The 26858-nt window shown below is 37.2% G+C and overlaps 2 protein-coding genes across 8 annotated transcripts; one reads left to right on the top strand and one right to left on the bottom strand.

The window, feature by feature from the left end:
- Positions 1-1252: 1252 nt before the first annotated feature.
- On the bottom strand, positions 1253-26858 carry LOC131326839 (protein ASYMMETRIC LEAVES 2). Of its 6 annotated transcripts, XM_058359729.1 has the most exons (6): positions 21359-22112; positions 17208-17306; positions 5185-5287; positions 3742-3818; positions 3053-3108; positions 1253-2095 (listed from the first exon to the last, which is right to left on the bottom strand). In XM_058359729.1, exon 6 carries the CDS (start codon positions 2081-2083, stop codon positions 1349-1351), a length of 735 nt encoding a protein of 244 aa, XP_058215712.1. In that variant the 5' UTR covers positions 2084-2095; positions 3053-3108; positions 3742-3818; positions 5185-5287; positions 17208-17306; positions 21359-22112; the 3' UTR covers positions 1253-1348. The 6 variants fall into 6 exon arrangements, 4 of the variants coding, with proteins under 4 accessions (XP_058215712.1, XP_058215709.1, XP_058215710.1 ...); XM_058359726.1 differs by lacking the exons at positions 3742-3818; positions 5185-5287; positions 17208-17306; positions 21359-22112 and adding an exon at positions 3312-3719; XM_058359727.1 differs by lacking the exons at positions 3742-3818; positions 5185-5287; positions 17208-17306; positions 21359-22112 and adding an exon at positions 3461-3719.
- LOC131326838 (uncharacterized) lies at positions 16929-24272 on the top strand. Of its 2 annotated transcripts, XM_058359725.1 has the most exons (5): positions 16929-17327; positions 18415-18502; positions 18588-18696; positions 19788-20714; positions 23897-24272. In XM_058359725.1, the coding sequence occupies exons 1-5, from the start codon at positions 17174-17176 to the stop codon at positions 24017-24019; spliced, it is 1401 nt and encodes a 466-aa protein (XP_058215708.1). In that variant the 5' UTR covers positions 16929-17173; the 3' UTR covers positions 24020-24272. The 2 variants fall into 2 exon arrangements, with proteins under 2 accessions (XP_058215708.1, XP_058215707.1); XM_058359724.1 differs by lacking the exon at positions 23897-24272 and having other exon boundaries at positions 17129-17327; positions 19788-21136.

Here is a 26858-nt window from a genome sequence, read left to right as displayed (position 1 = left end):
TTAACCTAAACCAATTAGCCCCAACCACTTCACATTTTGTGTTGCGCCAACTGCGGCCTTCTTTTTTCTCTTCAAAAAATTTGGTTTGGTTTTGCATTTCAATATTCGCTAAAAAGAAATTCAAAAATAAAATAAAAATTGTATGATTGTTTTCTTCACAAAAAAAGAAGTAAAACCCTAGTTACTTTTGCAGGTGCGATAGTAGGGTGGTAATTTGAATGACTTTGTTCATTCTTCTTCCTTCCTTCCTTACTTACTTTCTTTTCTTTTTTTAATTTAGTTTGTGGAAAATGGCGCATTGAAATAAACATCATTCATTCCTTATGTGGCAAGAGTAAATTATCTTTTAGAATCAATCAGTTATTTCTTTCTTTCTTTCTTTTTTTATCGGCAAAAAAATTTAACAAGGAAAACTCGAAGGGTACAATGAGGAGAGGGGGGGGGGGGGGGGGGGGGGGGGGGAAATTCAATCAAGAATTGGATGGAAAAAAAAACACAAGAAACAGGCCAAATGGCACAAACACCCGAAAAAGCCTCCGAAAGCACACCGAAATTGATTTTATTTGGTTTTTCCCTGGTAGTCAAAGTGGTAAGAGATCAATAAATTACGGAATGAAATGTAAATAGAATGAATATGGTGTCCAATGGTGATTAATTTGAAGTTTGGGTTTGGCAGCTGGTGCTGGATCCTTGGCTTTCGAACTTGTCTTGTGAACTTGCCTTGCGATTCTGATTTAATTATAACTTATTGATTTTCACACTTTTTTCTAGTAGGAAATAAAGATTAATTCAAGACAAACAAAAATGCAAATACTTATTAAAGAAGTCTGACAGTGGCTAACCTAAATTTTACTACTCCCTAGTCCCTCTATTCCGAAGAACTTAAAAAAAAAAAAATGCATCTTTATGAAAAAGCTCAAACATTTTCTCGAGTTTTTTTTTATCAGCCAACAAAATTTTATTATAACTCGACAAGCATTTTCTCGAGTTACCAGATAGAATTTTTGTCACCAAAATAGTAGCTATTTTAAGTTTTCGTTTTAAGGCATTAACAGATCACACCGAGCAAAACCGAACCGCTTCAATCCACAACAGTTTAGTTGATCATAATTATTGATCGATTTTGGTCTACCAAACTAATATACTGGTGTTATTGATTCAGTATAAAATATATAATTATCGAAAAACCAACCAAAATCGAACGGTTTACATCCCTATTTTGGGACGGAAAGTGTATCAAACTCATACATTAAATAAAATTAAATAAAAAAGTGGTCAATGGGATGGTGGGATAATGATTACCTATAGAAGAGGGTTCAAAACCCTAAGAAGGATGAATAGGATCAGTTCAATGATCGTCCCCAGCGGCCGCAGCCCTAGGTTGCTGATGAAGCTGCTGGCCGAACTGTCCGATGCTTCCGGCCGACGCGTTCATCGCCAACAAGCTACTGCTCGCGTCGTACACCACGTTGTTGTTTCCTCCACCACCACCACCAGCATCGAAATTTCTTATCAGATGCTGCTGGTGGTGGTTACTATTACTACTGGGGAAGAACTGGTGGTGATGGTAGAGATGATCCCTACTAGTACTACTCCCACCGATTAAATTGAGACGCATGTCAGCGGCCTGGTGGCTGCTATGGTTGGTGTTGTGGTGCAGTGCTGCTGCGGCCGCGGCAGCTATCAGGCCGTGAGTAGAAGCGCTGAAGCCGCCGCCTAGATTGTTCTGGTACTTGGAGAGCTCGGATTTGGCGTAGGTGAGGTCGGTCTGGAGCTGGCGGAGCTGGTGCTGGAGGAGGGAGATGACGCCAACGCAGCCATAGACGGGGTCGCGGAGGCGCATGTCGGCCTCGTAGGCGAGGGAGTTCACGGCGTCCTCCCGCTGGTGGGGGTGCAGCTCGTTGAGGAGCTTCGTGACGTTGCTGGCGCCGAACACCTTGTGGACGTTGGCGAACTTCTGGGGCTGGTCCGGCGGGAAGTAGGGCGCGAACACGCACTCCGGCTGGCATTTTCGCCGCAGGAACTTGCACGCCGCGCACGGCGAGTTTGACGAGGTCGTTGCTGTTATTGACGACGACGCCATCGTTCTCTCTCTTTCGATCTCGATCTAGCTTCGGTTAACTCGACTGGAATTCTTTTCTTCCTTGGTCTTTGCTATCCTGCAGCCATGTCGAAAATGAGATCAAAATGGTACTACTATTTCATTTTTTAACCAAGTCTTTTTCTAAGCAAAAAGAATTTATTACTGTAATTTTTATAAAAGATTACAAAGATTAAAAGGATCAACGACACACCAGTACTAAGTCATCCGAGACCTAAAAGAAGACAAGATGCTAACTAAACACCGAAAAACCACAAAAACCAACAAAAAAACATCCAAGTTAAGTGAAACAAACGAGTGATTGTTTTCTTTTGTTTTTAACAAAAAAAGGAATACTCCGTATTTCATTGATAACAACAAAATATTACAAGAGCGGTGTGGATTGAGCGATTTGGTAAAAAAAAATAAGATGAATTACCAATCCCTTTAGATTGAGCGAATTCTTGAAAAAGAATATGATTTCAGCTCATCAAATCTCACTGAAGAACAAAACAGATTTTGTATTCAAGAACATTTCCCATAAAATCTTTTCCTTCTTAGAAAAAAAAAATTCCTGTCATTTCTCACCTATTTATCCGAGCACGTGGCGAGATTATGCTCAATTTCTTTTCTCTTCTTTTCTCACCACCACACACCTCAACCCAAGGGGGCTTTTGTCTGGCAATTGGAACGGAGATTGACACAGAAAGGCTTTGTTTGTTTGTTTGTTTGTCTGTCTGTCTATTTAGACCAACTTTCCACACCAAAAAATCAGAATAAAAACATGGGAAATGACAACCAGCTGCTTTGAGTGAGTAGCAAGATTGCAGGAGAAAGTTTTTACCAAGATGAAATGCATACAAATGAGAGAGAGAGAGAGAGAGAGAGAGAGAGAGAGAGAGAGAGAGAGAGGCGTACAATATGTGCAGCTTTGAACAATGGGTAGGGTAGAGCAGGTGTCTCTCTCTCTCTCGATCTGGCTTCGGTTAACTCGACTGGAATTCTTTTCTTTCTTGGTCTTTGGTATCCTGCAGCCATGTCCAAAATGAGATCAAAATGGTAACTACTATTTTCATTTTTTAACCAAGTTAAATGAAACAAAATAGTGATTGTTTTGTTTTGTTTTGTTTTTTATGAACGAAAAAAGGGAATATTTCATTGGAAACAACAATAAAAAATTAAAAGAGCAATTTGGATTGAGCGATTTGGTAAAAAACCAAGATAAAATTACTTATCTCTTTAGGTTGAGAGATTTCGTAAGAAAGAATATGATTTCTCGCCAAATCTCACCATTTTCAGGAACTAAACAGATTATGTATTTAAGAACATTTCGCATAAAATCTTTTCCTTACTCAGGAAAAATTTCCCGTCGTTTCTCACCTATTTATCCGAGCACGTAGTGAGATTATGCTTTCTTTTCTTTTCTCTTCTCACCACCACACACCTCAATCCAAGGGGGCTCAAAGGCCTTGTTTGTTTGTCTATTGAGAGACAAACTTTCCACACCAAAAACTCAGAATAAAAACATGGGAAACGACAACCAGCTGCTTTGGGTGAGTAGCAAGATAGCAGGAGAAAGGTTTTTACCAAGATAAAATGCATACAAATGAGAGAGAGAGAGAGAGAGAGAGAGAGAGAGAGAGAGAGAGAGAGAGGCGTACAATATGTGCAGTAGTGCAGCTTTGAACAATGGGTAAGGTACAGCAGGTGTGGGAGTAAATGAAATGAGAGTTGAGATCTGAAAGCCAAGGAATAAAAGAGATGAATATTAAGAGAAGCGAAATTAATGGTATGCTGGGATATTCTTCTGTTGACCTATCTATAATCTATCTAACTTTTTAAATAAACAAATCAGAGACCCATGTAAATGAAGAAAATTGGTCTCAAATTTGGAAAGGAACAGCCCAGAGCCATCTCGGTGAATAATTTGGCAATTTTCAATCTGTTCATCCTGCATATATATAGGGGTGAAAAATAGAATGTCAGAAAATTATTCCTAGGGCGGTCTTTTCTTTTCTTTTGTTCTCTTCTGATTATGGGTAGTCACAATCACAAATCAATCATAATGGGTCAGGTCAATCTTCGGACTAAAATGGGTTATTGGTAAATCGCAAGGGGATTGATTTTGGTGATCCAAAAGTGAGGTGTCAAAATCTATCCTATATGTAATTGATTTTGCGAAAATTCTAATTGTAAGAAAGATTTGTAGAAAATTATATAAGGAAAAACGCGTTTGGATCTATTTCGGATTTCATAAAAATTTAAAAAATATATTCATAAATTTTTTAATATTATTTTATGAGAATTCTGTAAAAAATTAGTTCCAACAAATATCAGTAAGTATTACTTTTGAATTCGTAAGGACGAAACTACTCAGTTCGTCCTTACGAATCCAAAAGTAAACTTACCGATGTCAGTTGGAGCTGATTTTTTATAGGACCAAATAAAATATTATTAAAAAAATTTATGGATATTTTTCTAAATTTTTGTGGAATCCGGAATGGGCCCAAACCCATTTTTTCTTGCGTAGTTGCCTGCAATGGTAATTGGGTTCCAAGTTTTGTCTTGGATATCTTTAAAAAATCGAAATCAATCCTAATAACATTCTGTTGGTAGTTGAATTTTTTGCACTCCGAAATTTATCATCTACACTCTAGAAGTGAGTGGAGTTTGGAAAACAATTGCATAAGGAAATTGATTTTCGCGTTCCACTTATAGAATGCAGATTATAAAAAATTTGGAGTGCGAAAAGTGTTGTATTCTGTTTCTCTTCGCATTCTGCATTGACCTAAGTTCCAAATATTTGAGAAGTAAATCAAGAAATCGTGTATCCCATCACCTTTGTTTTCTTCAACCGTAGCTGTTCACCACACAGGCACACACACACGGAGAGAGAGAGAGAGAGAGAGAGAGAGAGAGAGAGAGAGAGAGAGAGAGAGAGAGAGAGAGAGAGAGAACCCTTCTTTCCATAGCGCGCAGGAGTTATTAGGGTATGGAGAAGGAGAGGTTGGTTCACCACTGGTTTAATTGTAGATTGGATCACGTGAAGCTAGCCAAATTAAATGGGGAAAAAATATGATACTCATCTTTATTAATTTACTCACCGTTTCCAATGAAGTAGTACCAGTAGTAGTAATATATATGTTGATGAAGCAAGCAGATCTTGCTTGAAATTCATGGACTTTTGGGAGAGCTAACTTCGTTTACCTGTAAAAAGGTGTGAGACTTTTGAGATGATTAGTCGTAGTTTCTTGGGATGGACTACCCTAATTAATATACATATACACACACGTGTGTGCAAACTTATAATTATTCATAAATTACTTCTTTTCTTTTCTTTGGTTTCGACGTCAAGGGTTGCTGAGGTTAGCTTGCGTGCACGACTTCGAGTTGGTGCTGTGCATCTGACGATCAAGAACCAATCATTATCGAGATGAGATCTAAACCGTTGAATGCAGAATCCGACAGCTCGAAAGTGCGTAGCACGGTATCTCATGTCCGCTCAAAGCTGGCCATCCAAACTGAGACTATGAAATTGATAAGAAATTATTTTTATGCTGCCTGATCCAAAAAAAATCAAATTCTGATTAACCTTGGGGTACAATTAAAATATTTGATGTACGTGTAGAATGGTAAATATGCGGTGGGGGCCGGGAAGAGTATAATTCTCTATTATTCTTCTGGGAAGTTGAGAATATTGAGGGAGTATCCTCGATTTCTACGGTCAAACTAACTAGCTAGCTAGCTAGCCCTTCTGTGTTTATGGATTGAAGCCTGAAGGGATTCGGATCCTGCGAAAAGTACAGGTTTTTTTTTGGAAGCTTTTCAAGCACTGCTCCTGCCTCACATTTTTAATAGATGGATTATTTTAACTTCTGTCTAAAGAGTGTGTAGTATAACAGGTAAAATGTGCATTTATATCTGATAAAGATGTATTGGTATTTGTAAATTTGTATTAATATGCGTGAGATATGCATTGATATCCGAAATTATTTAAAATTATTAGCATATTATCTTTCGCCTAGTGAGTTAGCAAGACCGTTGTGACATTCCAGTTTTGCCCCTTATAATTAAGTACTTATTTGCAATTTTTAAACTTAAAAATAATAGGCTTACTAAAATCAAAAAATATGCATTGTGAATTTTGATTGATAGATTTCCATAAGATCTATCAAACCCTCAAAGAAAAATTATTTTTATAAGCTCATTATTTTAAAACTTAAAAATAGGTCGTTATTTTTTAAGTACTTTATTTGAGAAAGTGGAACGGAGCTCAATCATTTTTCTTGCTTTTTTTTAATGAATTTTTTTGGCATTTTATTTATTTTTGCATTTTTTTTAGCTTTTCGTTGTAATTTGTAACTTGGATTAATCATTCTTCTACGAGAGGAATCGAAAAAATATATAAATATAGATTGGTGATGAAAATGTTTCATATGACGCAACGCTTTAGACAAAAAAACATACTCCCTCCGTCCCTTTTTAAGTGTCCTGCTTCGTAACTCCAACTTATTAAAAAGACATCATCATTACACCTTTCACATCAACTTTTTCCTCCACTTTTCCTACTTACCCATCATCATTACACTTTTACTCACTAACTTTTCAAAATAAAATCTACTTTTAGGGACAAAATAGACAATACACCAACTTTTACCCCCCAAACTTTACAAAATGGACACTTATTAAGGGACAGCACAAAATGAAATACTGGACACACAAAAAAGGACGGAGGAGTATCTATTTTTTTGCAACAAATCGAAATATCCTTAATTAAAGAGATGAAAGAATTGAACTGTACGGTCGAATTAATTCAAGCGTAATAGGAACTATTTCCCTTTATGAATATATAGTACTACTACAGTTGTGTTTGACTAGCATAGCAGGACGGGACAAAGAGGATTTATGAATCTCTACTTTCTCAAGTAGTACTGCCTGCTGCTGCCCCTGATTGATCAGTCTGTTCGTGCCTTCTGTAGGGTTTACTAATACAGTATCTAAGCAATATCACTGTACATCCCTCATCCCTGAAGAAAGCCTAACCCTCCGCTTAATGTCCGCCTCGGCAATTAATGATCCGGATTTTGAAAAAACTCTTTTCGGAAAGAGTTCCTTCAACAATTTATGGATTATAAAATTGAGAGCGGTGAATGTTGAGCGATGGAGTAGACTTCCCTCAATATGTAGTGCGCTTGTTATGTTATACTAATAGAAGAGTGCTATGGTAGTATGGTGCTCTCACCTAGCCTTGTCCTAAAATACCATATTTCTTTGACTTCTACTATAATGTTACCTTTGACCAAAAATGTTTATCCGGTCAGCAAATTCAAATATTATTCTAGTAAATAAAAAGAACTCTCTAATATATAGTAAATTGATGGGAAAAAAATTTGTTGAATTTTTCTTGGAAGAAATATGTTATTTTTAAGTTTTCTTTTTAACAAACATTTTGGGCGATTGGAGAAACGCATAAAATTTTCTTCTTAAACATTATAAAATTGCCTAATCAAAAAACAAAAAAAAAACATTATAACAAATATGAGTGATGAGAGAGCTAGCGTAGCTAAAAAAATCAAAAATCAAAAAAACGTAACGTAAATCATAAATTGGCGAAACAAATTGAGTACTTATAAAATACTAACATCATTCACCATAGTATGCATGATTTATTTCTTTAAAATGACCCAAATATTTTTCTTATGGTGTCTTTCATCGTGACATTCAATAAAAAGTAATGTTACATTTTCCATCACGGCCTTTTTCGTTTTGGAGTCTCAAAACTCTTGGGCACGGTCTCCAATAATTTCCTCTATTTATCTTTCTCCGCTCATTACTCTTAAAAATCTCCCTCGAAATTCAAACCGAACAGAGACATTTTATGAATTGGTTGCATTATATAGCGGGGGTACCTTATCATTTCTCGATACCTTACTATAAGAAAAAAAAATAGAAAGAAAAAGTCTCAATTGGAAAATAATATTCATGCGAATTTTATTTATTTTTGGTTAAGTATATTAATTCATGCGAATTGTATCTTCTTTCTTATGCTGCGATCTTTTCGCTTCCACCTCTTTGGGGCCGGAACGCTTTTCTTGTTCACAGTTGGGAATACAACATGCATATAAAGATGGTGGAGAGAGAGAGAGAGAGAGAGAGATTTGATCAATTTTCTCCCCGTTTCCTTAGGCTCTGGACATGGGGGGGAAATTACAAATCAAAACTCCTGATTTGCCCCTTTTGTCCCACCTAATTACCCGAAACACTCTTTCACCTTCAATGACTAAAACAAACTGTGTTTGGATCGTTGGATTCGAAATTGCTTATTTTTAGGATTTGACTTCTCTGCAATGTAGGGTTGTAGTCGAACTAGAGCAGTTCGTGCAATCACAATCTTTAAAAAATATTTATTTTGATTTAGATTTTCTTTTAAAAAAAATTGTGACCGGTGAGAGTCTATTCTTCCCGATCAAACCTTTAAAGAACCTAACCAGTAATCAATGAAATGGTCGGTTGAGATGTGTTTCTTCCCATTCTCCGCATCAGTACTGCTGAGAAGTTGGTCCCATTTTTATCTTATTTCAAAAAATTTAAAACTAGGTGAAAATTTTCACTTTTTTAGTTTTGAAAAATCTTTTTTTTTTACTAAGAGACGTAAAACAAGTTCGTTGATGAATGTTTTACTTGGCGAGGAATAATAATTGTTATATGTGAAATTTGGAGGTGTCAAATTGTCACATTAATCTTAAAAAAAAATTTGACACCTCCAATTAAATTGATTAAAAGTTGTAGTACTAATTCTTATTGAAAAATTGATGCATGAGAAAAACATATTCACGGCGGACCGCACAATCTCAGCCGTCAAAAGTATTTTGGATGATTCAGATTAAAGTTATCTATTACTGTTAACAGACTAAAAACATTTAAAACACTTTTGGACAATCAAAATTAAACGCCTTAAATTTATTTACATCTCTACCGTAAATAAGTTTTTCTCTCTATGAATTGATTAGAAACAAAAGTAAATCAATTTAGAAATGAAAATTGAAATCTACACTCTTTTTTTTGACATCTACACTCCCTTTTTTGAATTTTAGTGTTGAAAATGTATGTAATTTTTTTGCTAGAAGACAAAAAAAAGATTGTAGATGTGAAAAAATAAAGTGTAGATTTCAATTTCCTTTAGAAATTTGAAATATAAGACAGAGCTAACTGCTAATTGTCGGTAGATTTGACGCGTGCTTTTCTGTCGTTATGTCATTACTGACTAGTGACTCGCTGACATGACTCTTCCTCTTTCTTGCTTCTCTTAATTGGGTTCGGGGGATCTTTCCGTTCTTTATCTTTTTCAGCAGCGCTGTCTAGCAAATGGACCAAGACCCGTTCCCAGAATGGAAAAAAAGTTTTTATTTTTTAAAAAGGCAATTTTAAGTTCAAAAATTATGAATTTATTAAAATTTAAAAATATGCAATATAGATATTGTTTGAAAAATCTCATCGAGATCTTTTATACAATGCAAAAAAAATTGAAAAATTATTTTTTATTTATATTATTTTTGAGTTTGAAAATATGAAATAAGCTGCTTATTTTTAAAGAAAATTTCTGAAACGGGCTCTTCGTCCAAACCAATCAAGCCAAACCACTAATGAATCAAATCGAGGTAGGTTACGAACAAATACGGATCCTAATATAACAATAAATTAATAATGGCCATATGCCGATCGGATCGGTTTGGTTGGCAATGCAAACCGAACCATTCGCTCAAAAAAAAAAAAAACTAGAATTGTAGAACACGGTAAAAGTAAAGGCAAAAGCAGATTGAAAATGTTAATTAACTTTTTTTTTTTTTATATATTAGAATTTGAATTAAGTTCATGTTCTAATCCAACTCCAAGTTCTAAGTAATGTTGTTGGTTTGGTGGATAATGTAATATCTTTAGACTTGTTTTGACTTTAGGGTGGATAAATGTTTAAACTTGTTTAGGCTTGAAGTCTTGGGGCCGAATTTTTTAATTTTTTGATGTATATAAAAAAATAAATTGCGTGCTCAAATTCTCCTAAACCGTCCAAAACGATCTGTGCCAAACTGCATCCAAACCGAACCGACCAAAACAACACTTACAAATGGTTGGCGGATGGAGAAAACGACCATACGCCGTGAGCAGATCGAATTGGGAACTGAACCAATCCACCCAAAATCGGTCCGCGGGCAACCATACACCTCCTAAATGAGCTAGGTTATGGAACTACCACTCTACTCATATATAGTAGTATCAAAAAGAACACCCAAGATCCTCTGTACTCAAAATTTGGTGTGCCATGTACCAAATGTGTGTCAACCACAGAAATATGCTATAACTCAGTTTTTGTACATAGGTACACCAATTTTGAGTACGGAGGACATCCGGTGCGAAAAGAAGATGGGCTTCTTTGCATCTCACTCACAATTGTCGATTTGCGGGCACAAGCAATTGAGCAGGGTTGGTTTTAGTGATGGGATCTGAGCATTTTGTAGAGCTCATCTAGAACATTAACCGTGTTAAAAAAACATAGAAATCGAATGCCAATTAATACTTGTCCAGAATGAATTTACCGATCCTAAAAATGAGTTTGATGAATTTGATTCAGTGTGACCTAACCCATTTTGATAGTCATAACTGCATTCAGAAGAGGTATTAATCGGCATCCGGTTTTTATGATTTTTGATATGGTTAATAATCACGATGAATTCTACAAACTGAATAGATCCGATCATTAAAACAAACCCTACTTGTGCCCACAAATCGACGACTATACGTTGCAGTTGTAGAAGAAGCCTCCTATAAAAAAAGCACTACAAATTGTAATGTCTTCACGTTTTTGTTAGGGGATCCAATTTTCCTTGTAAACCTAACTAAACAATTTTACTTAGACTTCCCTCTTCCATTTATTTTAAGCTGCTCATCAAAATTTTCACATCCTCTAGTTATTGAAAACAAAATCTTTCAACTTACAAAACTCAAAACACACTTGATAAAATAAAATACCATTCAACAATAGTGGCATGCCATTGTCTCTCAAATTTTCTGTTTTTTTGTTTTTTTTGGAAGCGTAAGAAATTCCATTGATGGAGAAGAGTATAACTGTGCTATCGCCATAAGATAGAGGGTACTGATAACGGGCAAAGATCAAAATACAAAGGCTTAAGAAACATAGCACAGCATTGTTTACTAAACTCAAAGCACAAATCTATGCTACCGACGACAAGTGAAGGCTAACAAAAGGCCTAACCGCCTAAGGAACCAAATTTTTTTTGTTAAAATTCGTGATCTTTGCATTTTACATTTGGTCTTATTCAAAAGGCCGAGAAAGTTGTGTGATCTTTGCATTCAAACTTGAAAGATGTTGGGACATTCTCTGAGAGCACTGGATAAGGCCCAAGACAAATTGCCTTGGCCAAGGCCCAAGATAATTTTGGGAACCTGATTTGGAAACCATTCAACAGGGTGCATTTTTTGGTTAGTTGTTTTGATTACGGCAATTTGAGTGATTCTGCTTCCAAAAAATTACTACTCCACTATTTTTCTTCGCGCTTATAAAAGGAGCTGTTCTCCAGTCTATCAGACACAGAAAATACATTTTCGTATACTGAGTTCTAAAGAGCAAGAAGGTCGTTTGTGTTCGGTATTTTCCGGTCTTCTTCTTCTTCTTCTGTGCAAGTAAGATCGAGACAGAGACTGTATTTTGGGTTGTTTAATCCTGGAGACGACGTGGCTATCACTGCTTGCACAGAGAGGACTGAACCGCGAAACGTTTTAAAGAGAGCAACCTAGCTAGCCCAAAACAACAGCTAATTCAAATTTGGTAGTCTGTATTTTCTTAAACAGATTGTGAGGTAAAACGTTCCGTACTCTATGTCCCATTGTTCTCAACATGTTCCAATGACTGCTCCAATGCATGCAAAGCAGTCTTTGAAATGCTTTTTACATCTCACTCCTCCTCCCACAAGTTGGACAGCAAGGAAAAATAGTTGATTGTAACATTTTCAGGATTATAGCTGACCTTAAGACATATTTTTTGCGTTATACTCTTCCGTGTCCATTTAAGTATCCTACTTCGCAAATCTAACTTTTTATGAAAACATCATATTAATTTCAAAAGTTATACTTTTTATAATTATCCTTTATAGAGACATCATAATTACACTTTTACTCAGTAACTTTTTAAAAATATAATATACTTTTAAGAGCAGAATTGAAAATGTACCAATTTTTACCTACTAACTTTTCAAAATTGATACTTATCAACAAACAACCCAAAATAGAATACTAGACATTTAAAAAGCAACGGAGAGAGTATTTTGTAGAGGCCGGGTCCCTACAGTGAGGTGTCCTTGCTGCAATTTGCAGCCCCCAAATAATCCAAACCGTTTAGTAATTTCAAAATAATTATTTGAGGAGTTGTGTAAAAAATCAGCTCAATTAGATAATCGTAAGTCATTGATTCAATCTTTCACCTTTTCATTAAGAATTCAGGCTCCTGGATACTGAATGACATTTGAAGAAACATTAGACAATTGTGTGCGTGATACCCTTTTGATCTGAACTGCACACATAGTAGGGCTTATTGAGAAGAGTGTTCATTAAAAATATTATCTTCATTAGACATCAACAGGGATCAAAATGCAAAGATTATCTCAAAAATAACTGTTATGATACCAAATTTTGTCGCAAAAATTGTACATGGTGACAAAATTCAATTTTCCTCGTACCATTTGGCGAGGAAATGGTATTGACGACGAAATCCCATCTCCGAAATTTTCCTCGTACCATTATGGCGACGAAACATGGGCTTCCTCACAAAAAAGTGCCATTTTGAAGACGAAATCCCATCTCCTTGCCAAAATTATCATTTGGTGATGAATTTTGGATTTCTTCACTAAAAGTGTTTTGTTTTATTTTATTTTGTAGCGTAATTTGGGATTTGTCATTTGCCTATTGTGTACCAAATGACCATGCACAGCTTGTGCATCTCCTTCCTTTAACTTAGACGCTTATATTTGCCAACATTTTTTCTGACATTTTTTCATCAAATGTAAGATATTCAAACCCCCAACCACGACACAAGAGAATGATGACTTATTACTTCGAATTCTAGCATATCGATTATCTTAAAAACGGTATTCCTACGTAATAAGCTCATTAATCAATTTGTACTGTGGTTGGTGCGGAGTATAAATTCGATACTCCTACGTAATAAGCTCATCAATCAATTTGTAGTAATAAAGTTCAAAAAGTTAGATTTTGGGACTTTTCCTTGGATTATTTTAAAAATACTTGTGTAAAAGTCATAATTTTTTTACTTTTCTCAGTCATCTCATCGAGACGAACCAATATTACGTAAGAGTTTGGCGTAAAACGCAAATTATGTTTGAATAAGAATAAAATGAAAAAATAGTGGTTCACAATTTGTTAGTTAGTGGAAACAACCTCTTAAATAATCCTATACATAACACATTCCGGTAAAATTTAAGAGGTTGTTTCCACTGACCAACAAATTGTGAACCACTATTTTTTCATTTTATTCTTATTCAAACATAATTCGCGTTTTACGCCAAACTCTTACGTAATAACGGTAATATTGGTTCGTCTCAATGAGATGACTGAGAAAAGTAAAAAAATTATGACTTTTACACAAGTATTTTTAAAATAATCCAAGGAAAAGTCCCAAAACCTAACTTTTTGAACTTTATTAAAAATTGATTGATGAGCTTATTACGTAGGAGTATCGAAATTATACTCCGCACCAACCATAGTACAAATTGAATATATATATATATCAGGACGGTTCAAGGGACACCCAAAAAATTACCTAAAAAAACACCCCAAATCTCAATCTCATAGTTCCGGTCAAATTTTTATTTTTATTTCTAGCATATCAATGAAGCTAAAAATACTCTTGTGTGGCAGACTCGCAGCACTCATTTTCTTTTGTTATCCATCAAATCCAGTGCTTGATGGAGTCGTCTCATGATGGGCATCACTCTTACACCAAATCCTAGTGTTTTCGTAAAAAAAATCCTAGTGTTTTCGTAAAAACATTATAATAATCAAGTGCCTCATCGTCCGTACGTAGGATCAAATTCCATGAAAACCACCTGTGGGATCTTGTACTGGCCGGCTTTGTTAGAGAGAAGTCAATATCACCATGAACCTCATCAATGAAATTAACAATTTCTATCGACATCGATCTGATTCTTCTTATTCATCATCGCCTGTTATTGGATCGACTTCGAATATACATCATCCAATTGAAGGGGCAAAGAAGAAAAACAAAGCAAAAGGTCATCACTCGCAAGGATCATCTAGTATGAACGTAATTTTCACGTTTTCGTCACTGATGACCTAAAATCCTCTAGCCGCCCCTGAAAGTGAGTAGGAATGGCAACAGAGCGAGGCGGGGTGAATTTTTGCATACCCCAACCCGAAAATCATTACCCGCCCCTGCCCCTGCCCCCGCCCCGACCAGGTTTTTTTTGGGTACCCCCGTCCCCGCCCCGATCGGGGAACGGGTTTACCCGCCCCACCCCGCCCTGTAAAAATTTTAAAAAATTAAACTATAAGTAAAAAATAAAAAAAATGCAAAATAAAAATAAAAATTATCTAAAAAATAAAAGTTTAGAAAATTATTTTTGTGTCTTTTGGTATCGCGGTTTTATCTAAACTTTTAATTGCAATCAGTATCATTTCTTTATGTGTAGGATTTATTATAAATATTTGAAGAAAACTTTTTAAAAAATCCACTAAACACTAATAAATATCAATTTTATCAATTTTTAGTTCGGGGCGGGGCGGGTACAATAAACACCAATAAACTTTTTAAAAAATCCACTAAACACCAATAAACTTTTTAAAAAATCCAATAAACACCAATAAAAAATCCACTAAACACCAAAAAAAATCAATAAACACCAATAAACTTTTTAAAAAATCCACTAAACACTAATAAAAATTCACTAAACACCAATAAATATCAATTTTTAGTTCGGGGCGGGGCAGGTACACGTGCCATCCCTTAGAGTGAGTACTTGTAGGTGAGGGAATCGTTCTGTTAAATGCTGCTTAGTGCTTACACAGCACACTTACCAAAGTTCCACTGATTCACCTCACAACTTTGGCAACTCTAGACTTTATTTACTGTACAAGAACCGAACCCCTAGAATTTGAGGAAGGTTCTATTAGTACTCCATCTGACTCACAATTTTTCTTTCTTTCTTTTTTTAAATCTTGCCATTTCCTGAATCAGAAAACAAAGAACAACCGCGCACAATTTTTACAATTTTAAATACATCATTAAAGACCAAATTGAGATCTTTAAACTGATGCCAAAAAATTCAATAAAGATCATGGACAAAGTAACTTTTTTTTAATCCAGGAATAACACAATTTAAAAAAAGCAGTAAAATTAGGGGTGAGCAAAATAACCATGAAACCGTGAATCCAGTCCAAACCAATCCAAACCGAATAATTTGGTTTGGTTTTTTAATGATGTGGTTAGGTCTTGGTTTAAAAAAAATAAAAACCGTGTTAAATGGTTTGGTTTATGGATTTACGTTAATGGTTATGGTTCCAAACCAATCCGAACCGTGTGATAGACACACACACACATATAGTATATAATTTGTTTAGATATACTTAATAAACTTAATTTCCTTATCTAATACTCTATTCCACCACCCTATTCTTTTCTTTCACTTTCAATATTAATTTCCTAAACTTCATATTCCTACAATTTCATTACGCTAAACATACATGGTTTGGGTTAGTAAAGTGATTTCCTACTCTTTTATCTCGGTAACTTATTTGCTAATGTATTCTATTCTTATTTAGTTGATTGATGTTAGTGAGTTTTAATGATTTTAATATATTAATTTCAATATAACTTTTAGTTTAAGTTATCTATGCAATTTTGAGTACTTAAAATAGTTTATAGTAATGATATCTCAATTTTAAACGAACCGTGGTTTAAAACCGAAACCAAACCGCCTTTGAATGGTTTGGATTGGTTTGGTTTTATGAATTTTATAGATTGGTTTGGTTCTCTAAATTCATAATCCGTAAGTAGTAGTTTGGGTTATTGGATTACTATAAAACCAGACCAATCCGATCCATGCTCACCCCTAAGTAAAATTATGAGGAGGGAGTGTATTGTATTCTGATATGTATTACTGTCACAGACCATGGTTCTCTATTTTTAATTGTTGCTGCAATACTTTAGTCATTACTCTAATTGGCTCCGTTATACGACTTCCCGCACCGCAATCAAATTCCCTATGCAGTGCTATGCATGGAATTGGACCATCAACAAAGCTGGCAAAGATTTCACAAGTCATTTGGCTGGCCTGATTTTTCTTTGATATTTTTTTCTTTTCTAATCAGCCTCACGCACGCACATAAAATACTAACATTTCATCTTTGACCAAGTATTCAGACTCTTCGAAGAATCAAGAGTTTTTGTCTGATACATCGACGCCGCCACCTCTCTATATCTGGATATTTGTTTGATTCTACCTTCCTTTTTTTTTTATAACTCAGGTATCCGGGGTACGCGATCCTCTATTAATTTTGGGGACCGATCCTACCCTCCACTAGTGGGAGGCCCAATTGAAGACGGAGCAAATTCCCTGTATGGACTAGCCCCACCCAAAGGAGCTGACAGCACCTAGAAAAGTTCGAACTTGATACCTTAAGAGGGAGCAAAACCTCTAACTCCCAAACCTAACCACCTGACCAACCCCTTGGACAAGATTTTGTTGGTTGGATTGTTTATTAAAGTTACACCTTAAATAAATCAGCAGGCCATCACTTTTCCACTCTTCTTTGTGTTTCTATTCGCTTTCGAAAACGACTTATGACTTCGTAGACGTCTATCCAATTGTCCTGTTTTCGGAATCGCGCAAGTTTATTCACTTATCAGCCGAATATCTTGAGACCGGCGTACTTCGACTAGTTTAATTTGCTGATCCATATAGCTAGATCAGAATGGAAGAACACATTGAGCAAGGAAACCAGAAGCTAGAGCGAGGTGAATAATAGGAGAACAACAAACAGTTAATCATGATCAAAGGACTAAGGAAGTTTCACGGAGTACCGATTCCTGCTCGGAAGGAGAGGGATGAAGATCTTCTTTTGTTCCGGGAGCTGCATAAGAAGGAGAGAGATCGCCTCGTCAGCCTCCTCCAACCTGTTTCTGAAGAATTTGAAGCAAGTGGTACGTTAGCCCTTCTTAAATCTTTTTCTATTCATTCTTTGGGAAATAAGGGAAAAGCACATAACCATAACTAAGCTACTACTACAATACAATTGATCACGCATTAACTGGGCAGAGCGGCTCATCATCACTGGACTGGAAACCTGATGGGACGAGAATGGACTCCGCTCTGATTGATTGGATTAAACTTAAAAAATTACAAACAATTTCTCACACTCTCAAATGCTCACACAAATCACATTACATGGTGGGGCGAAACCCCCAAAGGGGATCCCACGGCTCTCTCTCTTCTCAGCGCGCTCTCTCTCTCCCTTTTCTTTCCCACAAAATATACAACACACTTGATACACACTTATACGCAATGGAAAGGAATCACAGCCATACAAATCCAAACTCTTCAGATTAAACACTCCCAACTACAAAACCCACAACTACTACTCTTAATTCTCCCATCCCCTCTCACTCAATTTATCTCCTAATTAACCACACTTCGCACTACCTCACAATTAAGCTTACACTTCAACAAAACATCATCCTCTTGTAACATAATCTAACATGAACCTTTGTAACAAGGATAGAAAACGATAGATCATAAAGAACAAAAGAGGAACCCAATTCTCACCTGTTCGACAGACCCACATGCAAACATCTTATGCTTCTCACCCAAGGCAAATCTCAACAGTGAATTGAAATGCCTTGAGAAAGATCTTTAGAAAGAAAACATGCTAGACAATCAACACTTTGCTATGGAAACGGTCTCGACCCAATCATCCGGTAAAGAAGACCTCAAGAGGAATAGAGCAAAGGACGATTCCTTCAAGCAAGTATTTGCTTTAAGAATTTGTTTTCATTTTCTGAGGTTTGTTGTTCCTTATTTTTAAACAGCTTAATTTGTTTGTAGATAGGTACCATAGTCTACATGAAAATGTACCATACTGACAATTATATATGCATGCCTCAGTTCCTTCATTCTATTTTACGATCTAGGCATCTAAGTTACTACCCTTGTGTTTCATGGATGTTTACCCAGAATACATACGTTTTTCCATTTAGAGTTCAGCTATGAGGTTGTTTGAACTATCTACAGGGAACTATCCGTTATATCGGATGACATCTGCAAAAAAAGGATCAGGAGATGAATTTCTTGGTGACAGCGAAAAAAGTGACTACAACTGGTAATTTCAGATATACTGTATATTATAACCCGTCTCATTCTTTCCTTCCACTTAAACTCACCAACTTAAATTTAAATTCTGAAAGGTTGAAAACTCCACCGGCGACACCTTTGTTTCAATCTTTGGAGATGGATGCAACCGCCTCACAACTCGCTGTTCAACGGGAGTTACCAATAGTCCTACCTCTTTCACGGGTACTTGGCTATAACTTCAACTATTGTTCTGATCAGCCACTTGTACTTCATACAGATATTTTTTCACTTAATCTACGTAGTAACAACACACCTAGGAGGTCGCCATAGTCGCGTTGGACACACAGACACGCCAAAATATGTATGGGATACCCATGTCCATTTTTAACTTTTTGTATTGCCGGGGCACATTGTGGATACAAATGAGGCACGGAGTCACACATAGGGACACAACGGGGTGACTTATGTTATTACCAATTCCTACTTCTGTCATGCATCCTGCTGGCAAAATTTACATCAAATTTAAGTACCCAGTTCTGGATTTTATTACTTTTTAACTTATAAGGAGCAGCTGATAGGGGCAAAGGAAGGAAACCCTAGAGATTCTCTCTAACTCTCTTTTTAACTCTATTTTAGAGGGTGTTTGATGAAGATTTTTTAGGGTGATTCTGGATTCTTATTTCGCATTCTGGAAAATGAGTTATCAAAACAGACATAAGGTGTCATCTAAAAAGTTGCTCCGAAGCTACTTTTGAATTCTTATTATGGATTCTCAAAGTTTGATGACTATTTTAACCTTCACCCTTTTAACAAATTACATAGGTACCAAAACACATATAAGTATTATACATTAATCATATTTAGATACGTATTCATTTAATCTTAAATGCTTATTTGTTTATCATAAAACGTATACATATTCGTTTACATACATAATATATTCAGTTATATTACATGTATACATTTATTCAACAAATACTTTCACAGATTATGATTATGAATTTTTCAAAATCAAAATCCCTAATCTACAATTCAGAACATATAATCCAACGAAATAATCAGCACTAAGCACCCCCTTAGAAACCAACTACGTGGCAAAACTACCAGAAAACAGATTTTTCATAAGTTCCTGTCTGTGCAACTTGAGATTCCTCATGGTTCAACCGATGGTCCTTTGTTCTAAAATCTACAATTTACTTGCATGTCCCATACCTTCAATTTATTGCATTTTTAACCGTGACTTTGTATATGTGAGTGCACATTGGAGTTGGTATCAAGGTTTTGCATAGTTGACTGAAAATCGGTCACCCCAGTTTGCAGGCAATTCAGTGACAACTAACGAAAGCAGTGACAGAATAAAATCTCCAAACCCAAAACAAAAGGCTCCTCCAAGGTCGGTGACCCCGAGCCAGAGGCCAAGCGTTTCGGCAGCTCCTGAAACTAAAGCTCCCACTAAAAACAAACCTATTATGTCCAGCAACCAGAAAATGAACCAATCAATGATCAGCATCGACACTCCCATCAGCAGAACAGCGAATGCAGTTCGAACAGTTGCAAAGCCAATACTGAACACTCAGCGGAAAGAAGGACCTCTGAGTTTCTTGGCTTCAAACCTCTCAAAAAGCATGGGAACCTCAGATACAAAATTGAACACTATAAGCAGAGGATTGTCGCCTATGGTGAGGTCGACAATTCCAGTTCAAGCTCCAGGATATACTGATGAAAAAACTCGTAACCAAAGGACCAACAGGTCATCCTCTGTTGCAAGGACAGACAGGTCATCCTCTGTTACGAGGACAGACAGGTCATCCTCTGTTACGAGGACAAACAGGTCATCATCTGCCTTACGGGGTAGAAATCAAAATCAAAGTTTACTACCTGCTGCGAATGTTAATGCTGTCCAAAAACCTGAATCCAGCCCCAAGACAATTACAAGGCAATCGTGTTCACCAAGTGTGATGAGGGGTCGCAAGGTGGAAACAGAAAAGGAAAGCATCATGAGTAATAAAGTGGAGACATGTAGTCATGAGATTACAAACAAAGCACGAACACAATTGGCAGGAGGAAATGGAACACAATTCCAGGGGAGTCGGATGGTGGACAAGTTCATGAATGCTAGAAAGTCGAGCACAGAAGAAAAAGAAACAAGGTCGAACTTGCGTGGTTCGATCAATGAGAGCTATGGCTATGGAAGGAACATGATGTCCAAGAGTTTATTGGATATGACTCTAAAACACACGGTATGCATCTCTGTCCCCTGGCTTTTTAACTGTTTAATACTTTGTGAAACAACTAAATTTTACTCACTTACAAAATTGCTAAAGGCTTTGGACGGTACTGAAAAGTTAAATCCACCAAAAAGGACATACTCAGTCAGAAGAAATAAATCTATTTTTACATATGCACACACATAACCTAGTCTAGTCCAATAAGAAAACCCGAATACAACCCAATTGACTTGGAAAGAAACTGCCACGCCCCAAACCCAACACTAATGGGCTCGATGCACTACCCGCTAGCAAAAGTCCAGTCTGTTCCTCAATTACAGAGCACTGAATCCTCAAAGTGCTAATGAAAAACTTTCAGAATACGTCTGAAAGTTAAATCCAGAGCTATAGAACATTTTAGATTTCATAACAAATAGTTCCTCAATGAATCCAATTATGTACCACGTTTACTCCAAACTCGACTTGCACCTGAGATTCTGACTAGAGATGGCAACGGGGCAGATCGGAGGCGGATATCGACATATCCGAACCCTCTACTCGTCCCCTGAATCTGCCCCGATCTCTGATTTTTTGGTACTCCATCCCCGAACGGAGATCCGATCGGAGATTTGGATATCCAAATTTGAAAAAAAAGACAGATTTTATAAGGCATTAACTTAGCCCCAAATCCAATCCGAAGATGAATTTGTGAAGATGAAGTCGGGAGGGACAGCAGGAGGACGCAACGGAGGTGGACGCGCACGCAGCAGAGGTGGCGGAGGATGTTGTTGACGGCGACAGGGTTTTTCGCCAGGAGTTTGAATGGCTTTTGAATGGGTACTGGTGAAGGGAATTAGAGAGAGTGGGGGATTTAAAGAGGATTACGGGTGTGTTCTCACTCACTCGATCTCGACACAGTCAAGAATTGGCTTCATATGGCACAGTCAAGAATATTTGTAGAAGTATACGTATAGAGTGGGGAAGTGCGGGAGGAGATGAAATTGAAAGCACATGATTGAAGCTGTGAAGATGAAGTCGGCGCTGGTGGGGTGTTTTTTGTGAAAGAGCACAGAGGAAACCCTAAAATGTAATATATACATATATATTCGGGTATTCAGAGATTCAGGGACGGATTCAGGGTGGATTGGGTCAGAGACAGACTTACCTCCAAATCCGATTTGATCCCCGATTTTTTTTTAAAAAAAATCCGTATCCGCCCCGATCCCCGAAAAAATCCCTGAATATCCAATCCATTCAGAGCGGATAACAGATCGGATACGAATGGATCGGCCGAGATCCCAAATTCTGAGCATAAAAAAGGTAAGCTGAAAACCTGGCACTTTACTAACCAATAAGTCTAGCTCGATCAGGTGAGAATAAAGAGTTAAATCAAAAGGGAATGACTTGAATTTTCAGAACTTCAAAAAAAATAAAAAATCAAGAACATGATTTCATGAATCTTTTCCGCTATGAACACACACGAAGATAAGTAATTTCCAGCAAAGAGAACTGTAGAAAATTGTTCCAAGGTCCAAAAAGTTCAAAAGGCAGTTTTATAACTTTATACAAGAGCTAAATAATTCGAGTATGCGATGATTCAATATGCACTATATAAATACTTGCACGAAGCGGGAATTGGAGCGGGAGCGAAATCGAAGTTGATGTAGAGAGCAAGAGGATATAAAGACACTTTTTGATAATTTCCAAAGGAAGGATCTAATGAGCCTAGAGTCGTTCAATGTCCAAGGTGGTCCCTTATTCCATATAGTACGTTTATCCTAAGGTCGTAAAAATAGTCCCAAAGTTAAATCAATATGTATTCCCTCTTTCTGCATTTTATTAGATGTAAAACAAACCTGTCGTCCTCTTTTTTTCCACACTGTGCACCAGACCAACCACGACCGGCCATTGACCACAATTACATGTGACCCTTGCATTAAGAACACACTGCACTTCTTCACGGCTTCACCCACACTCAATTCAAACATACAATTACTCGTACAAAACCTTGTAAAATCATTCACACATGATAAGCGGCACCTACAGACGCCCATACAAAATACCATGTATCAAACCCAGTGGTGAATTAAACATCACTGTTGCACACTATCCCGATCCTCACAGCAAGAAATCAGCACACACAAGGTCTGCTGGCCTGACAATCCCTTCATCCACTTCCCACTATCCTAGACACACTTTAATGCGTTCATACATATAGTTATCTAGCATCACATATATATTTATAACTACATGAAAAAACTAAAGATTGAGTTATCCTGCCTCTTGGTTTGCCGCAAGAACATTCGTCACTGCCTCCACACCCCCGCTGGTCATCTCTCCTATCCCAAAATGCTTCTTCCTACTCTGGGGTCCCCTTTTTCTCTACGGTCTCTCCTCTCTGTCTCTCATTATCTCGTGGCAAACCCACCGTCAGACATCCCATTTTCAACTTCATATCTTTTATTACATCTCTTCGCTCCCTTGACATCACTTATCACTAAATAGATTTTGGATTGGCTGCCGTTAATTAAAATAGACTTTGTGAAGTCTTTTAAAGTTACATTACTATCCGTAATCAGGTTTATTGTGCATAAAAGCCCCCACATGTAACTATGAAGCATCATGCCTTAAGTATTTCCCTGGGTATTACAGACAAACCAAAGAACAAATATCAGACCAATGGAGAAAGCCAAATCCGATTACCCCATTTTCTATGAGAATTCTTAATTAGGAGGTCTTAGGTGAGCCTATTTGAGGTGTTCAAACAATATGTCTACAAGAAAGGAACCAAAAAATCTTTCAAATCAATTTACATCAGTAGGGTCAGAACACAGGAGCACACCACATGCATAAATCAAAAAGAACAACAAATAGAGTAAACTGCATATTAGACCTCACGGCTCACCATCCGCTCGCTACCCAACTGTCGTACTTATCAACCAAAAAAGTGCCATACCCAGAATCCATTCACATGATCAAGTCCCATCATTGCATGGGACCACAAAACAAAAGACATAGCTTGAGTCATGATTACCAATTGCTGTTCAAAAAAAAGATTTACCATTTACCAAATCTTCTAATGTAAACAATTCAATTATTCGAAGTTCAGGAGTTATTGAATTGTGTTAATCAGTCTTGTGCTCAATGCGGAACTAGTTCACTAAACATTTTTGCTGATTGCCTCCTCACTTAATTGTGTTTTGATGGGAGTCCAGGATGTTAAAAGAGAACCAGCTTGGGCTCGTAATTTCCATCGAGCTAGTACTACCAGTGGAAGAAATGCAAATGCAAGAATCAAAAGTCCTCCAAGTTCATCATCAACTTCAGGAGCAGCTTAAGAGAGATTGCGCGTTAAAGTTTGTAGTATATAAGAAGATACCAGATACTGTTGCAATCATACGATGAGTAACCACTTTATATCATTTTCTAAGTATGGTTATTATTCAAGAGTTACATTATTTTGTTGGGGTAGGTAGTATGGCATGGATTGTTTTAACTTAGAATACAGAAAACACAACAAACCTAAGATACTTTGGTTTATATTGTTCTCACTTAGAACAAATAGCAATGATCAGATATTACGATTACAGATGCCACAACTATTTATGAGCTAGTTGCTAGCTTATGATATCTCTCGATTGGACTCGACAAGGATTTCTTCAGGTTAACTCATCACGGCATCCTAATTTTAATTAAACTAATCTAAATGTCTGTTAGTACTCCCTTTGTCAATCATAGTTTGTAAGTTGGTGGGTGATGCTTTGTCCATCATCCCTTATCTTCCTGATCTTCCAATGGTATAAGCAGCAGGTAAGATGAACTGAAGAGGAATCTTTAAGCAGGAAAAGTAGCATTTCAACAACCTCAAGAAGTTTTTCAACTCTGCAGAGTGCAACTATTAGACCTTAGCATTGCCCACACTACTATTTCCCGAGTTAAGATTCAGAATTCATGATTGTAACCACAAGGTTGATTTAATTTTGTAGCTCTTGGTACTTCACCAACATGTTACATTAGGCAAGTTGTAGCAGAAGATGAATGAAAAATTGAGCCAAGGAATCTTACGCATGGTGGTGAACCGAAATTCAAGCGGCAAAAGAAGTTGGACCAAAATTTCAGCTCTAAGTTATAAGCATACAATAAAGTTTTTTTTTTTTTGGACGGCCAGCATCCAATAAAGTTGCGCATGCCTTAGGCACTTCACTGTGTAATTTCACCTCAACCTAAACCAATTAGCCTCTCTTACAATTACCCACAACCAACTAACCAAGGACCTAGCAGCTCTGTCGAGGCTCGTTTCTCTTTCTTAATGCTATCCGTCAAGGCTCTTCCCATCCAATTCAAAACCTACTGTCGGGGACCTGGGGTCTACCATGGCGCCAGAGTCAGTGTAATGTTGACAAATGCATGTCAAATCTTTTAGAGGAGGATTTGGGTGTAGGCAATCACGCATGGCAGAAGTTAAGGTTTGCTGCTTCATGCGTGAAGCAAAAGGAAAGGATACATGGATGCCCATTTTGGTTGGTTTATCCAAGCACCAGATACTTCTATATAAGAGCCCAATAGAGTGTGAGGGTGAGAGAAAGAGTAAGCTATGGGGCTCAGCGCTCAGGGACCTGCAGTGACCAGTTTTCTAGATAACCACAACAATTTCATACAGGAATAATATTTCTCCCCTCAGGGTGTAGGCCATTTAAGCCGAGCGACAAGAACTCAGTGTTTTTGTTCTGTGCATGCTCGTTTATTTATTTTGGGTGCTTCTAAAAACGATGGTAATCAGTAGTAGCACAGCTACAGTTGTTGATCCTACGTGCAGTTGGCAGAGGTGCGATTGTAGCACAAAAAGAACTCGCACAGAAAAAAGAAGAAAAAGAATCCCAAAGGGCAGTGCCAAGTGGTCCAAGCTTGAAACTTAAGTGTTTGCTCCCTCCTAAGCTGTCCGTTTGAAACCTCGTAGGTGCAATCACCTCCTTTGAGGCCAATCCATACGGAGCAGCTTTAATTAGGCTCCCCGCAAATGAGGCGGTGGGATTGGGCCCCAAGATTAGTCAAGTGCACGTAAGCTAGCTCGAATACCAGAGTTATAATATATATATATATATAGGAATTTTCAAGTGAGGGATCCCTCATTTTAACAAAATGTTAAAATGAGGGACTTTCATTTTCCGATCAAATTTTGAAAATCCGAACCATTCAATGTATGCAGAACGTAATTTTAAGGGTCCCCACGAGAAATCAGCAAAAAAAATGACCGAAAAGGGCGTCATCTGAGCAGTTTTTTTTGCACTGTTCAATGAAAACTGCTCGGATATATTGAACTATACGAAAAAAACAGAGAAACAACTCCATCAATCGTTTTCAAAACCCACCTCAACAAAACATCATTTCCCATAATTTATAGAGATTTCATCTAATTTGAAGACTCAGACTGAATATTTTCATAGAAAGAGACGATAGAGAGAAAAATGGCAATGAGAGCAGGTCGATTGTTACCGGTGAGGGAGAGGACATTGACGGACTGAGTGATTGACAACCTTTCCGAACCCATTAGGACTGGATGCTTGAGCAAAGGAATGAAGAATAATATTGCAATAAGCGTCTCCGATAAACCGATGATGTCATGTGTTTCGAAGGTTGTGATTTTCGCGAGAAGTCGATGAGAAGCCAAATCGTAAAACCAGCACTGAATGCATTTCCGGGACGATTTATTTGGAACTTGCGGAAGAGAAGGGAAAAGAGAATTTAGTTTTGTTCACATCCATGGTCCCACCTTGCCTGTCCCAACTCCCTGTCCCAGTTCCCAAAAAGTGACATGTGTCCTTTCTTTACGCACTACACCAAAAGTCTCTGCCACACCCAATCTCCTCTCTACTATGAAACCCTTGGCCAACTGAACGCCCATTTTCCCCTCCGGCAAATCGCCACCTCCTTCATCCATAACCTTGTCGATCCTCTACACGCCGCCACGGCGACCCATCACAACGCCACAATTAGAAGAAATGGAACCTTAATTCAAGAAAATTGAAACCCCTTATTCCTTGATTCTCTAGAACCAGTGGAATGTGGATGAATTGCTAAGATTAAAGAAGAAAGTTAGTATGCGATACAGATCGGAAATCATCTACAAACGAAAAATAATAATATTAATAGTAATGTAATTTTTTGAACGCCATATGC

The sequence above is a fragment of the Rhododendron vialii genome, chromosome 5a (assembly GCF_030253575.1).
Source record: "Rhododendron vialii isolate Sample 1 chromosome 5a, ASM3025357v1".
Taxonomy (NCBI): Eukaryota; Viridiplantae; Streptophyta; class Magnoliopsida; order Ericales; family Ericaceae; genus Rhododendron; species Rhododendron vialii.
The sequence above is the reverse complement of the archived record's forward strand: the minus strand, read 5'-3'. Positions and strand labels throughout refer to the sequence as shown.